General features: G+C 41.3%; 2 protein-coding genes across 2 annotated transcripts in view; one reads left to right on the top strand and one right to left on the bottom strand.

Annotated features, from left to right (window-relative positions):
* Positions 1-5,528: 5,528 nt before the first annotated feature.
* On the top strand, positions 5,529-17,369 carry svopl.S (SVOP like S homeolog). The gene is made up of 12 exons (XM_041589019.1): positions 5,529-5,600; positions 6,019-6,143; positions 6,531-6,594; positions 7,120-7,245; positions 8,188-8,316; positions 8,510-8,583; positions 9,697-9,899; positions 10,180-10,291; positions 10,409-10,490; positions 11,822-11,911; positions 14,299-14,416; positions 17,227-17,369. The coding sequence occupies exons 1-12, from the start codon at positions 5,529-5,531 to the stop codon at positions 17,367-17,369; spliced, it is 1,338 nt and encodes a 445-aa protein (XP_041444953.1).
* Positions 7,776-17,833, bottom strand: part of trim24.S (tripartite motif containing 24 S homeolog) — a gene marked incomplete at its 3' end in the record, with an annotated part of 55,632 nt that continues 45,574 nt past the window's right edge. The window contains 2 exon segments of the mRNA NM_001094825.1: positions 7,776-7,803; positions 16,196-16,215.

Below are 17,833 nucleotides of genomic sequence, written 5' to 3'. Positions count from 1 at the left end.
AAGGGTTTATAACACAATAGGAAAGTTGTGGGCCAAAGGAAACTTGAGACAATGGAGGCCAATGCAAAACTGAAACTGCATAATGAGCCGGCAGCACTGGAATATATTAGACCCCATGGGGCCCTCACTCAGGTATGACAAAGGGCCCTTTTGGGGTGGAAAGCACTGAAGCAATAATACTAAATAATAACCTCCTGGTACTGGAGCTTGTGGTGCTGTTGGATCTCTCCCAAACCCACTGGGAAGGAATGAAACTCTGAGCCGGGACATTGTGTTATTTCTTGGATGAGGAATTAAAGGGCCGGGCCTGCGTTTATCCACATTCTTCTATCTTTGTTATTCCACGTCTGAGCGGAATATCTGTTACCTGCAGAAATCAGTTTGAAAAGGATAAATGGACAATTAAAGCTTGCCAATCATTTTAAAGGGACAGAAACCATTCATAAACCCCTCCCAGATCTCCAAAGTAGGCGGGCCAATCGTAATTACAGATGCGAGGAGATGCACCAATGAGAACTCGCTGGTCTCTTACATAGGGAGATTACTGGGCAGAGTTGGCCGTAGGCTAAGGGGCTGATTCACTATGGGTCGAATATCGAGGGTTAATTAACCCTCGATATTCGACTAGGAATTGAAATCCTTCGACTTCGAATATCGAAGTCGAAGGATTTAGCGCAGAAAATTTGATCGTGCGATCGGAGGATAATTCCTTCGATGGAACGATTAAATCCTTCGAATCGAACGATTCAAAGGATTTTAATCCAACGATTGAAGGAATTATCCTCCGATCAAAAAAGTTAGGCAAGCCTATGGGGACCTTCCCCATAGGCTAACATTCACTTCGGTAGGTTTTAGGTGGCGAACTAGGGGTTCGAAGTTCTTTTTAAAGAGACAGTACTTCGACTATCGAATGGTCGAATAGTCGAACGATTTTTACGAAGTAAGTAGCCCATTCGATGGTCGAAGTAGCCCAAAAAAACCTTCGAAATTCGAAGTTTTTTTACTTCGAATCCTTCACTCGAAGTTAGTGAATCAGCCCCTAAATGTACGACCAGAGCAAAAGAACAAGTACCCGGGGGTGCTGAGACATAATGTGCCATCCTTGTACCCCAATATCACATGCCTGACATCTGGCCAATGAGATTGCACAACTCCATCACATTAGGTGACTATTTAGCAGGACATTGTTGACTTATTGATGGATGTGGATGGAAACCAGTCTGATATCGATCACAGGGGTCTGTCCCATTATCATCCATCCCCCCAATAAGAGGGGAATGTACCCCCAACTGACAGAACCACTAGCCCCTTTACTCTGAGACTTCAGCAGAGAGAGACTGTCTGTTCCAGGTGTCTCCCAAGGGTTAAGGTATTACAGGTGAGGGAGTTTCGGGAGGGGGAGCCTGAGACTTTATTGAGAATATATTTTTTTTTGCTAAATGAGATAGAATTTCCCTAATCTCAACCCTTTCGACTTGCCCTGCGCCTCACACCGAGGATTTCTAGTCAGTCCTGTGGCGCCAGAGGAAGAGGGTGAGTAGATGGGCCCGACACTGCGGCCGTTTTATTTGTCTCATTCAAAGCCAAATCGACTACTGGGCAGTTTCTCTAATGAGCCAAGGCAGGTTATTCTCTAATATTCATTCATTTCATAAGGCCTTTATCTTCTTTTTGGCTTCTGGATGAGGATAATTCCAACCATCCACCCAAAGGTCACTCAGTGACTTCTAATATCCTTATCATTTACAGTAGGGGGTACATTATCCCTTATAATACATGAGTGATACTCAGAGTTCCCTGTATAACTCAGCCTGCAGCCTTGTGCCTTTATATGGTCACAGAACAACCCCTCAGTGACTTCTAATATCCGTATCATTTACAGTAGGGGGTACATTATCCCTTATAATACATGAGTGATACTCAGAGTTCCCTGTATAACTCAGCCTGCAGCCTTGTGTCTTTATATGGTCACAGAACAACCCCTCAGTGACTTCTAATATCCTTATCATTTACAGCAGGGGGTACATTATCCCTTATAATACATGAGTGATACTCAGAGTTCCCTGTATAACTCAGCCTGCAGCCTTGTGCCTTTATATGGTCACAGAACAACCCCTCAGTGACTTCTAATATCCTTATCATTTACAGTAGGGGGTACATTATCCCTTATAATACATGAGTGATACTCAGAGTTCCCTGTATAACTCAGCCTGCAGCCTTGTGCCTTTATATGGTCACAGAACAACCCCTCAGTGACTTCTAATATCCTTATCATTTACAGTAGGGGGTACATTATCCCTTGCATGAAAGGTTTCTCATCTCAGTAGGGTTTAAAGGGATACTGTCATGGGAAAAAACATTTTTTCCAAAATGAATCAGTTAATGGTGCTGCTCCAGCAGAATTCTGCACTGAAATCCATTTCTCAAAAGAACAAACAGATTTTTTTATATTCAATTTTTAATCTGACATGGGGCTAGACATATTGTCAATTTCCCAGCAGCCCCAAGTCATGTGACTTGTGCTCTGATAAACTTCAATCACTCTTTACTGCTGTACTGCAAGTCAGAGTGATATCACCCCCTCCCTTTTCCACACCAGAAGCCAAACAACAGAACAATGGGAAGGTAACCAGATAGCAGCTCCCTAACACGAGATAACAGCTGCCTGTTACATCTAAGAACAGCACTCAATAGTAAAAACCCATGTCCCACTGAGACACATTCAGTTACATTGAGAAGGAAAAAGAGCAGCCTGCCAGAAAGCATTTCTCTCCTAAAGTGCAGGCACAAGTCACATGACCAGGGGCAGCTGGGAAATTGACAAAATGTGTAGCCTCATGTCAGATTTCAAAATTGAATATAAAAAAATCAGTTTGTTTTTTTGAGAAATGGATTTCAGTGCAGAATTCTGCTGGAGCAGCACTATTAACTGATTCATTTTGAAAAAAATTTTTTTCCCTTGACAGTATCCCTTTAAGCTTCTTATAGAGATATTTTACTAAATAAGCAGTGTCACAACATCACAGAGCTTGAGTTTCAGGTCACATAATGAGATCTTTGTTGCTGAATACACAGTGTAATATTCCCATGAGGCCTAATAAGCAGGTGCCTCTTTACTCTCCAGACTACACGTCTCCCATGCTAATAAATATGATATAATTTATAATATATAAAAGCAGGCTTATTATATTAGACATAAAATCGAATTTAATATATTATGTTGCTAATAGTTCCTTTCCATAAAAGGTAATAATAAAAAAACAAGCTATGAGCCTTTAAATCTTCTATAACTTAACATTAAAGGGGAAGTAAAGCCTAAAAATTAATCTGGCTACAAATGTTTTTTTTATATACTGTACTTACTGTACAGTATATGGAAAACATATAATTATGTATATTACAAATGTTTCTCCCCAAGTGTCATTTGATAGAATGAGAGTTCTGCAGAAAAGGATGGACCCAGAGCTGACACTCTACCGCAACACCACTAATACCATAAGGCTGGAGGAACTGAGGCCCCAGAGTAATGACGTGCCAAAGGGTAAGTACACATGAAGTAACTACAGTCTGTATTTGTATCAGCGCCATTCAGTTAACCTCCTACAGACAATGAAAATCAGGAATGGAGTTTGTTTGAACCCTTTAAGCACAGTAGATTGTAGAATTCATGATTGGTAGGATCCCCAGTGTTCAGCAATGTTGATGGTGCTGCAGTTGCATGGCTGGCATTTAAAGGGTTAAACATGAAGTTGCGTTGTGTATAAAACTGTTGTATGAATGTTTCCAAACATGTTCTGATGTTCTGCCCAGGTGAGAAGACCTACTCGGTGGAAGAAGCGGTGGAAACCATTGGATTTGGCCGGTTTCATTTTATGCTTTTTCTGATCATGGGAAGCACAGGGGTATGTGATTGGTACATATATTTGTCTATTTATATATGTCTATCTTTCTACCTACCTACCTACCTATCCACTATGTATTTACCTTCCTATCCATCCATTCATCCACCCATCCATCATTTATCTACCCACCCATCCATTCATCTATGCATCATCTATCTATCCATCCGTCCATCACTTATCTACCTACCCCTCCATCATCTATCTACCCATCCATCCATCACTTATCTACCTACCCCTCCATCATCTATCTACCCATCCATCCATCACTTATCTACCTACCCCTCCATCATCTATCTACCCATCCATCCATCACTTATCTACCTACCCAGCCATCAATCCACCGTCTATCTATCCATACCTAACCCTCCATCATCTATCCATCCACCCATCATATAACTACCCATCTATCCATCATCTTGCTATCTACCCATCCATCATCTACTAAACCCATCCATGCATCCATCCATCATTTAACTACCCATCCATCCATCATCTATCTACCTACCCATCCATCATCTAACTACCTACCTACCCATCCATCATCTAGCTATCTACCCATCTGTCCATCCATCATTTACTAAACCCATCCATGCATCCATCATCTATCTACCCATCCATCATCTACCTACCCATCCATCCATCATCTATCTACCTACCCATCCATCATCTAACTACCTACTTATCCATCCATCCATCCATCCATCTATCTACCTACCCATCCATCATCTAACTACCTACTTATCCATCCATCCATCCATCATCTATCTACCTACCCATCCATCATCTAACTACCTACTTATCCATCCATCCATCCATCATCTATCTACCTACCCATCCATCATCTAACTACCTACTTATCCATCCATCCATCCATCATCTATCTACCTACCCATCCATCATCTAACTACCTACTTACCCATCCATCCATCATCTAGATATCTACCCATCTGTCCATCCATCATCTACTAAACCCATACATAAATCCATCATCTATCTACCACCTAGTATTTTTCTATTAACTCAGTCATCCATTCATCATATATCTACCTACCTACCCATCCAGCCATCAACTAGCTATCTATTCAACATCTATCTACCCATCTATCTATCTATCTCTCTTTTTCTCTATGCCTCTGTTTTTTTTGGCTGAAATGGCAATTCACTAGTTTCTATTGCCGGCAGATTGCAGAAGCCATGGAAATAATGCTGCTGGCCATTGTCTCTTCATCGATTCGCTGTGAGTGGCACCTGGAGGGCTGGCAGGTGGCACTAGTGACAATGGTGAGCAATCAGGACACTTGAGGGGTTCAAGTTATGTCGACCATTAGAGTTCATATTAGCAGCACCACCTGCTGTTTATTTCAGCGCATAGCCACAGTCAGCAGAAAATTAAGTTTGCATGAAGGGGGGAAAGGCTGTTGGTGCTCTGCTTAGAACTGACCATAACTTTATTTTATGAGCAGAACAACATTGTGGTTGCAGAACTGTCTGTGCCAAAATTGTTCCTGTGAAATATATAATGATCATTTTCATGCTGGGTGGTTGCCATACAGTCTCACTACATACAATGTTTTGACCCCCTTATTTATTTATGATGGGTTTTATTATGACATTTTCTCTTTTTAGATGGTGTTTTTTGGATACATGATTTTCAGTATCTTACTTGGCCTTCTAGCGGACAGATATGGTCGCTTGAAGGTGAGAACAGCACTGTTTATACATATAGATTATATATTAACATAGGAGGTGGGGTTGGGAGTTGATCCAAAGGAGGTTGAAAAAAATATTCCTTCTTGACTCTCAATCCCTGAATTTTTACCAGTACAACTGCTTCAGATAGAGAGAGTTCCACAACTTCACAGACCATCATCTAAAATGTGATCCCTTAGCTTGATAAGAGATATCAGACTTACAGGCCTGGACTTACAAGGCTGAGCTTGGAATCCCTTTTTAATTATAGGAATTGCATCAGCTTTCTTCCAAGAGGTATAAAAGCTAAACTAATCTTATATAAATACAAATATACAGAGAAGGAATGTTCTATGCAGTGAATAAGTACAACACACACCCATCTCTATGACAAACCATATAACAAGAAGGATTTATTTCTTTGCAGATTCTGACAATCTCTTTCATGTGGGGGGCATTCTTTTCCCTGCTCACCTCCTTTGCTCCATCGTACATCTGGTTCGTGTTCCTGCGGTGCATGGTGGGATGTGGAGTCTCAGGTCACGCACAGGGGTGAGAAGGGAACACAGCCTTGTTAGTTATTTCACTGGGAGAGGAGGAGTTATGAGAATGCGAGGGTATTAAAGGGGTGGGTCACCTTTAACTTAACTTTTAGTATGTTATAGAATGCCCAAATATAAGCAACTTTTCAAATTGTGTTCATTATTTATTTTTAATAGTTTTTTTTTTTAAATTATTTGGCTTTTTCTTTTGACCAGCTTTCAAATGGGGGTCACTGACCCCATCTAAAATCAAAGGCTGCAAATGCTACACTGATTCCGGAGTCAACACCAACAGTGCAGAGAATCTAAACAGCCAGATTCAATAGCGATTTACCTTGAGTTGAGGATGGATCATTATGTTGATGTAATGTGTAATGTATTCTTTGATTTGTTTCAGACTAATTATTAAGACAGAATTTCTGCCCAAGAAATTCCGGGGTTACATGTTGCCTTTGTCACAGGTAAGTGTTGGGGTCCACTGTACTACTTGCCTACTTGGTGGTTAGAAACTGACCAGCAGGTGGCGCTGTTGGAACAAAATTCATTCATATTAACAGCACATAATATGAATGAATTTTGTTCCAACAGCGCCACCTGCTGGTCAGTTTCTGATCAGTCTGACCAACAAGTAGTCAAGGAAGTTGTCAGGAGAAAGAAAGAGGCTGCTCTGATGTTCTTCTGCTTAGGAATAAAATTAAAAACCTTTCTCAAATCTTTCCTAAGCAGAAGAACATCAGAGCAGCCTCTTTCTTTCTCCTGACAACTTCCTTGACTACTTGGTGGTCAGACTGGTCAGAAACTGACCTGTTGGAACAAAATTCATTCATATTAACAGCACATGTATCCCTTAATATCTTGGAATAAAAAGAAAATAAATAATGAATGTAAATTACAAAAGTGCTTTGAATAACACTCTCATCAATTTTACATAAATTTCTTTTAAAGTTTTACTTATCCTTTAAATCTGGCATGTTCTATATCCCCAGGTCTTCTGGTTGGCTGGGTCTCTGTTGATCATCGGATTGGGCTCAGTGTTAATTCCCACCCTAGGGTGGCGCTGGCTCGTTCGTGTTGCCTCCATCCCTGGAATTATTCTCATCCTTGTGTTTAAAGTGAGATATTTTCTGTATTCTTTATAACATTAAGATGATTTTTGTTGCCTCGCTTTTTCTCACCCTATTACATATATAATTACATATCTATATATCTATATATATATCTATATATATATACACTCTAGAGCTCAGAGTTATAGTTTTTTAATTATTTGGCGTCTTCTGACCCTTTCCAGCTTTTTAAATGGGGGTCACTGACCCCATCTAAAAGCAAATGCTCAGTAAGGCTACAAATGTATTGTTTTTGCTTCTGTTTCTCACTCGGTTCTCTATTCAATCCTCTCCTATTCATATTCCAGCCTCTTTTTCAAATCAATGCATGGTTGCTAGGGGAATTTGGACCCTAGCAACCAGATGGCTAAAATTACAAACTGGAGAGCTGCTGAATAAAAAGCTAAATAACTCAAAACCACAAATAAAAAATACAGACTAATTGCAAATTGTCTCAGAAGATCACTCTCTACATCATACTAAAGTCAATTCAAAGGTGAACAACCCCTGTAAATTTGGCCAACCCCCCCCCCCAGAAATCTCTCTAATTATGCCCCTGATCTGGACAGTCGGCCCCTCCACAAACTCCTAAGGAAATTCAAGAGACTCCTGAAAAAGGACAATAGTCGTATTGTATTTGCTGCAATGACGTTCTCCATCCAGTAGAGGGTGCTCCTATCTCATGGTCCATTTGTTTACTCTGGGGGTAAGGCAGGTCCAATAAGGATCAATTAGATCTTAGTTACTGTTCTATTATTACACAGAAAAAGGAAATCATATTTAAACATTTGGATTATTTGGATAAAATGGAGTCTATGGGAGGTGACTTTTCCGTAAGTTGGAGCTTTATGGATAACGGGTTTCTGGATAACGGATCAAATACTTGTATTGTTCCCTTGATCCGAAGTGCATCTCTGTCAGAGAAACAAAAACCTGTTTGTGTTGCAGTTTATTCCAGAGTCGGCTCGTTATCATGTGTCAGTGGGAAAGAACCAGGCGGCTATGGAAACCCTCCAGTGGATAGCCAACATCAACCGCTCCACAATGCCCGAGGGCACCATAAAGGAGCCAAAAGCAGTAAGGAAGACAGAGGGTGTACAAGACGGGGCCAGGATAATAATAATATTAATAATACAATGTTACATTAAATACACAGTTGTCTGAATTTAATCTAATTTTAACCTGATCTTCAAATACATATATTAATGTAATTGTCCTTAAAGAGAAAGTATTAAATCTTCAGCAGCATTTGGTATTTTTCTTTCCCTAGGAGAAAACTGGAAGTGTCTGTGATCTCTTCCACAGGAAATATTTGCGAACATCTCTTCAAATATGGGTGATCTGGTAAAGAACAGCATATAGGCTGGGCCCCCTAAACTCATAACAAGGTTACAGATATATAGAAACATTGGGGTGTCACCCTGCTATAGTTCCAGGGGTACCCAGGGTACAAATAAACACTCACCCCAAATCTCCCCCTAACTGACCTTCAGACTGGGCCCCCTTAGCTTATAACAAGGTTACAGATATATAGAAACATTGGGGTGTCACCCTGCTATAGTTCCAGGGGTACCCAGGGCACAAATAAACACTCACCCCAAATCTCCCCCTAACTGACCTTCAGACTGGCCCCCTTAGCTCATAACAAGGTTACAGATATATAGAAACATTGGGGTGTCACCCTGCTATAGTTCCAGGGGTACCCAGGGTACAAATAAGCACTCACCCCAAATCTCCCCCTAACTGGCCTTCAGACTGGGCCCCCTTAGCTCATAACAAGGTTACAGATATATAGAAACATTGGGGTGTCACCCTGCTATAGTTCCAGGGGTACCCAGGGCACAAATAAGCACTCACCCCAAATCTCCCCCTAACTGACCTTCAGACTGGGCCCCCTTAGCTCATAACAAGGTTACAGATATATAGAAACATTGGGGTGTCCCCTGCTATAGTTCCAGGGGTACCTGGGGCACAAATAATCACTCACCCCAAATCTCCCCCTAACTGAGCTTCAGACTGGGCCCCCTTAGCTCATAACAAGATTACAGATATTTAGAAACATTGGGGTGTCACCCTGCTATAGTTCCAGGGGTACCCAGGGTACAAATAAGCACTCACCCCAAATCTCCCCCTAACTGACCTTCAGACTGGGCCCCCTTAGCTCATAACAAGGTTTCAGATATATAGAAACATTGGGGTGTCACCCTGCTATAGTTCCAGGGGTACCCAGGGTACAAATAAGCACTCACCCCAAATCTCCCCCTAACTGACCTTCAGACTGGGCCCCCTTAGCTCATAACAAGGTTACAGATATATAGAAACATTGGGGTGTCACCCTGCTATAGTTACAGGGGTCCCTGAATTTCATTGTGGTTGAAGCAGAAGAACATGTTGATTCTATAGGAAAGGTGTGTAGTAGAGAAAGGTCTCAAATAAAAACTGTTCATCCCCCTGTAGGCTTGGCATCTCGTTTGCATACTATGGAGCCATCCTTGCCAGTTCGGAGCTTCTGGAGAAGAATCTTCTGTGTGGTTCTGGTCAGCCCGGTGCTGTAGATGAAAGGGATTTGCCTGAGGAAAGCAAGAGCCCATGTAACTGTCACATGCTGAGCCCTTCAGACTACAATACAATGCTGATCAGCACCGTGGGGGAGATTGCGCGTAAGTCCTGGAGCAAATTCTGGAAAATGACCCAGTAACAGCTGGATATGAACATGTCCTGCTCTTGTTCCCCTTAAATATCACTCTCTTGTTTGGATCTGAAAGTTACACACCAATTTAATAAGCCATAATGTAGATAGGGCCCCTCCCCTTTAGTGACATCATTTTATCATGGCGGAGAACAGATTCTCTGTAGGCAGGAAAGGGATGAGCTATTGTTGGAATGATTGAGTATTTACATTAATAACAACACAAATATATGTTTTTATCATTTTGTCAGTAAATCCTTTTAATATCCTGGGAATCAACTTACTTGGCCGTCGCTGGACCCTCGGAATCACCATGTCAACCACTGGAATATTTTTCCTGCTCCTCAACATCTGCATGTCAAGGTACCGCTGCTTTCAGCCTTGGAAATCGATAACATTTTTTGGGCAAATTCAGTAGTTCCCAAATACTTATAATTAAAATTAATTAAATTAGTTTTTTCTCTTTCACTTTTAACCTAGTTCTGGTCTGATCGCGGTTCTCTTCTGCCTACGGGCCTTGGTGTCGGCCAACTTCAACACCATCTACATTTACACCGCCGAGGTAAAGGCTGCAATGGGTCTTCCCAATCGGGAGCATTTTACTTAATCATTCTGAATGCAATTGGTTTTAAATACATTTTACTGGAATTGAAGAATATTCATCAGATATATTAAATAAAAAAAAGTTCACAAAAGAAATGAGTGAATGCAAAATTGATGAGGGTGTTATTCTAAGCACTTTTGTCATTTACATTCATTATTTATTTTCTTAATATTCCAAGATATTAAGGGATACATGTGCTGTTAATATGAATGAATTTTGTTCCAACAGCGCCACCTGCTGGTCAGTTTCTGACCAGTCTGACCACCAAGTAGTCAAGGAAGTTGTCAGGAGAAAGAAAGAGGCTGCTCTGATGTTCTTCTGTTTAGGAAAGATTTGAGAAAGGTTTCTAATTGTTTTCCTAAGCAGAAGAACATCAGAGCAGCCTCTTTCTTTCTCCTGACAACTTCCTTGACTACTTGGTGGTCAGACTGGTCAGAAACTGACCAGCAGGTGGCGCTGTTGGAACAAAATTCATTCATATTAACAGCACATGTATCCTTTAATATCTTGGAATATTAAGAAAATAAATAATGAATGTAAATGACAAAAGTGCTTAGAATAGCACTCTCATCAATTTTACATTCACTTATTTTTAAGGTTTACTTATCCTTTAAAAAAAATTAGCCTGAATTTAGCAAACAGATAATTTTATTTTGTGCCAGAATTCCTTAATGGGACACAAAGCAGGTTCAAGTTGGCTGGGCGCCCTAGGATAGAGTCCTGGCTGCAGGTCAGGTACCCTCGGGTTACCCACAAAAACCTGCGGTACCCTGAAGTTTTGGGAGCAGGTATAGACGCGGGTCGGTGGTTCTCTGGGTCGCGGATCTTCTCATTAGTGAGTTTTACTCCTTTTTTTCTCATCACACCTACTTGTAATGATGCAACTTCTGGTTTACAATGACAGCACTTTCCTGTGTCCTGTTTTTTGATGGTCAGCGGGTCGCGGATCGGGCTGCAGATAAGGTACTTTAGGGTCGGTAGCGGTTAAGTATGCGGGTCCGGGTTTAACAAATTGGTTCCGCACAGTACTCTACCCTAGGCAACCTGCCCGACCACCTCTCCCACGTTCATACGCTCCTTCACACATTGACGTCAGGAGGGGGAGTCAGAGAATGCACATAATGTGCAAAACTTGGTCTGGACTAGGGGTAAATGGATGGAAGAGGTACATGTCTGGTGCCCTTCAACCTTCCAACATAGGCACGTGCCTCTTCTGCCTACCCCTAGTTCCGACCCTGATGGTAAAATTCTTTAAAATGATATAGTCATTTTTTCCATTTCCTTTTCAGGTCTACCCAACAGTGATGAGGGCCATAGGTATGGGAACAAGTGGATCCATCTGCCGAATAGGAGCTATGGCCGCCCCCTTTATCTCCCAAGTAAGGATTTCCATTCATGCCCCAATACACAACCATATACGTAGATCTTGTAAACCATAGAAAAGCAAAACTCCCACAACTTATCCAACTAATAACATGGTAAGTTAGTTTGAAAAAAGACACACGTCCATCAAGTTCAACCTTTTAAGTCTATATATAACCTGCTTAACTGCCAGTTGATCCAGAGAAAGACGAAAAAACCCTGTTTGAAGCCTCTCCAATTTGCCTCAGAGGGGGAAAAAATTCCTTCCTGACTCCAAAATGTCAATGGGACCAGCCCAATCAACTTGTACTATGAGCTATCTCCCATATCCCTGTATTCCCTCACTACTAAACACCATCCAACCCCTTCTTATACCTATCTAATGTATCAGCCTGTACCACTGATTCACTTCCCAGCTCTCCCTGTAACACCCCTTTCCCTCCTCTAATCTCATTGGCTCCCTCCTGTCTGCTGGGAGGAGCTACTGGTGAATAAAGCATCCTACCCTTCCTTGTACCTATCTAATGTATCAGCCTGTACCACTGATTCACTTCCCAGCTCTCCCTGTAACACCCCTTTCCCTCCTCTAATCTCATTGGCTCCCTCCTGTCTGCTGGGAGGAGCTACTGGTGAATAAAGCATCCGACCCTTCCTTGTACCTATCTAATGTATCAGCCTGTACCACTGATTCAGGGAGACAATTCCACATCTTCACAGCTCTCACTGTAACAAACCCCTTCCCAATATTTAGACGGAACCTCTTTTCTTCTAATCGGAATGGGTGACCTTGTGTCAGCTGGAAAGACCTACTGGTAAATAAATCATTAGAGAGATTATTATATGATCCCCTTATATATTTATACATAGTTATCATATCACCCCATGGGTGTCCGCAGAAAATTTTCCAGGGTGGGGCAAGGAGGCATCTGTGAGCGGGCCTGTGAGATAGGTGGGTGTGTCACTGCCATCAGGGGGTGGAGCTATGCCACAGCGATCAGCCGATCGCCGGGTCAATCAAGGGAGATAAATACCCCCAGAACTCACAAACAGATGGCACAGGGGCAAGTACATGCATAAATACCCCCAGAACTCACAAACAGATGGCACAGGGGCACATACATGTATAAATACCCCCAGAACTCACAAACAGATGGCACAGGGGCACGTACATGTATAAATACCCCCAGAACTCACAAACAGATGGTACAGTGGCAAGTACATGTATAAATACCCCCAGAACTCACAAACAGATGGCACAGGGGCAAGTACATGTATAAATACCCCCAGAACTCACAAACAGATGGCACAGGGGCAAGTACATACATAAATACCAGCAGAACACACAAACAGATGGCACAGGGGCAAGTAATTGTATAAATACCCCCAGAACTCACAAGTACAAGGCTGCAGACTGCAATAGATAGGGCTTTCCTTCCTTCGTTTTCTCCCGCGCTACAATCTGTGCTACTGGCCAATCAGATGCTCCCTGGCTGCTCTCTCTCTCTGTCACAGCTGAAGTAATATGATCCGGCAGCACCGTGACAAGGGAGGGGGGAGCGAGCACCTAGGGAAGGAGCTAAAAGAAAACTCTGCTGCACAGAAGAAAAATCTTCGAGGGATCGCGACAGAAACCACAGTAAGCTGGGGCCAATGCACGAACAGGTGGAAACTTATGTGCACAGTCCCAGGGGGGGGCACTGCCCCCTCTTGCCCCCCTCTGCGGACGCCCATGTATCACCCCTTAAGCACCTCTTCTCCAGCGTGAACATCCCCAATTTGGGCAGTCTTTCCTCATAGCTAAGATTTTCCCTTTACCAGCTTAGTTGCCCTTCTCTGTCCCCTCTCTAATACAATAATGTCCTGTTTGAGTGATGGAGACCAAAACTGTACGGCATATTCTAGATGGGGCCTTACCAGTGCTCTATACAGTGGAAGAATAACCCCCTAGTGATGGATCAAACCCATTGTTTGCAGAATATTCGCTTTGGATATGGTTTGGCATATTGAATCTTTGGTGGAGCATTTGGCAGGTGACCCAACGGAAACATCTTAAACTGCCATCGTATCAACCACCATTAATGTTTTTGCTGCAAAATGAATTAGAATTTTGAGTTTCCTAATTTCTAGATTGAGTGAAAAAAAGCCTCAAAAACACAAAAGCAGGCGAGTGTATGTACAAGTCATTTAAAAATTTGAGCAATGTTCAATTTGTTTTCAAGATTAATTAAAAAATGGTCTTCAGTGAAAAGGAAGGGCAGTATGTGATTTCATAGAATTCGAGTTATGTTTTTCGACATTTTTGCACAAACGACTTCTCAGTTTGAGCTTTTTCGAATGCAGAAAAACTCAACTTTTCAATAAATTTGACTCCCTGCAAATAAACGTCCTATCTTTCATCCCACAGGTCTTGCTGAGCGTGTCCCTAACTGGAGCATTCTGCTTATTTGCCTCGGTTTGCTTCGTCTGTGCCCTTTCAGCTTTCACGTTGCCAATAGAGACCAGGGGGAAAGCTCTACAGGCAAGTACATGAAAAAATTAGGATTTGATCATTTTTTCAAATAAAACTTCCAGCTATTGAACCGTTAATAAAAAGTTCTGGCCGGTATTTTGCATTAAACAAAAATACTAGTTAAAGGGATACTGTCATGGGTAGCTAAGTAATAAGATATAATTAATCCTTATTGGAAGCAAAACCAGCCTGTCGGGTTTATTTAATGTTTACATGATTTTATAGGATACTTAAAGGGATACTGTCATGGGGAAAAAACATTTTTTCAAAATGAATCAGTTAATAGTGCTGCTCCAGCAGAATTCTGCACTGAAATCCATTTCTCAAAAGAGCAAACAGATTTTTTTATATTCCATTTTGAAATCTGACATGGGGCTAGACATTTTGTCAATTTCCCAGCTGCCCCAAGTCATGTGACTTGTGCTCTGATAAACTTCAATCACTCTTTACTGCTGTACTGCAAGTTGGAGTGATATCACCCCCCTCCCTTTCCCCCCCAGCAGCCAAACAAAAGAACAATGGGAAGGTAACCAGATAACAGCTCCCTAACACAAGATAACAGCTGCCTGGTAGATCTAAGAACAACACTCAATAGTAAAATCCATGTCCCACTGAGACACATTCAGTTACATTGAGAAGGAAAAACAGCAGCCTGCCAGAAAGCATTTCTCTCCTAAAGTGCAGGCACAAGTCACATGACCAGGGGCAGCTGGGAAATTGACAAAATGTCTAGCCCCATGTCAGATTTAAAAATTGAATATAAAAAAAATCTGTTTGCTCTTTTGAGAAATGGATTTCAGTGCAGAATTCTGCTGGAGTAACACTATTAACTGATGAGTTTGGAAAAAAACATGTTTTCTGATGACAGGATCCCTTTAATCTATGATGGATGTGGTGGTGGATCATGATGATCAAGATGGAGCTTTTGTAGACCTGTTGGTGGAAAATAATAACTCCAAATAAAATATTTTTCTTTTTTAACAATAGAACCTGCTGTTATTAACCTCATCAGGTTTTCAAGCGAGATCATTTCACGTTACTAAAATAAAATAAGTCCCACAAAGAAAAGGGAGGGAGACAGTCTACGAGGAAATGGTAAAAAAGCAAAAAAAAACAAACAATCTATAAATACTACCAACATTACAAATGGCTCATAGCATATTTCTAAAGATTGCTTGAAAGTGCCTTATTTATGATACAAAAATGGTCCAACGCCATAAAAATATGTTTAATATAACAGTTGGCTTGATAACCTTCAAGTACTAAGCTTCATGTTAACTATTTGGCTTCTTAGATTCCAAAAATGGGGTAGCAATGATTGGGCCTTTTATTATCATCCCTTTAAACTCAAAAAAATCAAGATATTTTGAGCCCTCAAACAGACTGAAAACGAAGCACTTCATGAAGCGCTAACCCATTATTGTCTGTGTTTTAAAAATTACTCACAATTAAGCCACGACTGTGATTTTTAGTTACTTGACTTTAAAGCTCCGGACAAGTAAATGTGACAATTTTATGTTCATAGATAGGATTTTGGATTCATTTCAAATTTGCATATGAAAATAGGTGTATTTGGAAGGCTGTTCAAAAATTTTGTGGTTCCCCCCTCAAAAAAGATTGGTACTTACAGTTTACGTTCTACTGCAAAGTCGACTCAGGGTTGCCATCTTTGGATTGGTTGAGGGCGGGCACGGCCATGGTACAATGGGGGCAGGTTGTGGCATCATGGGAAGGGCTACAACGTGGCAGTGGGCTATTGGTCGATAGCCCCGTCAATTATAGTGAATCCTGCCTGGTTTTCCTCATTTGGAAAACCACGCAGGTAGTTTTGACCCGGCCGGCCCTTCAAAAAACCGGATTGTCTGGGTCAAAACCAGACAGGTGGAAACCCTATCACAAATACAAACATAACATCACACAACTATGTTTGCCTGGACCAATTTTCAAGTCAAAATAACATCAGCCGGTTGCGTAGAGCAGGGATCCCCAACCGCTTTGACCTATGAGCCACATTCAATTGGGGAGCAGCACAAGCATGCTAAAAGTTCCTGGAGTTGCCAAATATGGGCTGTAATTGGCCCCTATGTGGACTGGCAGCCTACAGGAGAGTTAATTAGGCAGTACATCTGGTTTTTATACAACTAAAACTTGCCTCCAAGCCTGGAATTCAAAAATAAGAACCAGCTTTGAAACCACAGGGAGCAACATCCAAAGGGTCGGTGAGTAACATGTTCCTCATGAGCTACTGGTTGGGGATCATCGGTGTAGAGAAATCTAGACTTAAATTTAGAATAAGGGGCTGATTCACTAAATTCGAGTGAAGGATTCAAAGTAAAAAAACTTCGAATTTCGAAGTATTTTTTGGGCTACTTCGACCATCGAATGGGCTACTTCGACTACGACTTCGAATCGAAGGATTCGAACTAAAAATCGTTCGACTATTCGATAGTCGAAGTACTGTCTCTTTAAAAAAAACTTCGACCCCCTACTTCGGCAGCTAAAAGCTACCGAAGTCAATGTTAGCCTATGGGGAAGGTCCCCATAGACTTTCCTAAGTTTTTTTGATCGAAGGATATTCCTTCGATCGTTGGATTAAAATTAAAAGGATTTAATCGTTCGATCGAAGGAATAATCCTTCGATCGTACGATCGCAGTATTTGCGCTAAATCCTTCGACTTCGATATTCGAAAGATTTCAATTCCTAGTCGAATATCGAGGGTTAATTAACCCTCGATATTCGACCCTTAATGAATCAGCCCCTAAGTGTTCAAATTTTAAAGTGACCACAGCATTCAACATTATTTTTGTTGTTCCCCGTTCTAGCAAGTCAAGTGAAGGCACCAAAGCAGAGAAGACTTTTATTTGAGGATCTTCGTATCATCTTGTTACTTGCACGAGTTATTTTACCCGACATGTTTAAGGAAGAAAATGTTAAGAACCTGAACGTTCTTCAAAAGAAAAGCTGAACCATTTCCACAAAGTGTAACCGGACAACAGGATGTATTGAGTTCCAGAGCAGATCACATTAAAGTCAAAATAAAAAGTGATCATGGAAAATGAACTTCTACCAACAGCAAGATGATGATACTCTGTTCCTGAACATAAGGCCACATTCATTTTCTTTAATTAAACTTTGCCGAAGACTTAAACGTTTGTAGTTTGAGGTTCTGCGAATTCTTTACCCCTGAAATCACAAGGGTCGATGGCTGTTGACCAACAAAAATCCCTCAGAACATTAAAAGGTTATTAAATGTTCAACAATGGAAGTGCTCCTCATCTCTATAGGGCAGATTAATCTTCAGTCTCATTCACGTTGTTACTGTGATCTGAGTTACAGTAGAACCCCTATTTTTCTTTTTAGACCAGAAAAATGATGTAAAAATCAGAAAAAATGATGTATAATCAGCAAAAACTTAAAAATCAGTAATGC

Source organism: Xenopus laevis, chromosome 3S (assembly GCF_017654675.1).
Source record: "Xenopus laevis strain J_2021 chromosome 3S, Xenopus_laevis_v10.1, whole genome shotgun sequence".
Classification (NCBI taxonomy): domain Eukaryota; kingdom Metazoa; phylum Chordata; class Amphibia; order Anura; family Pipidae; genus Xenopus; species Xenopus laevis.
Note: the sequence above shows the minus strand (reverse complement) of the source record. Positions and strands in the feature narration are given on the sequence as shown.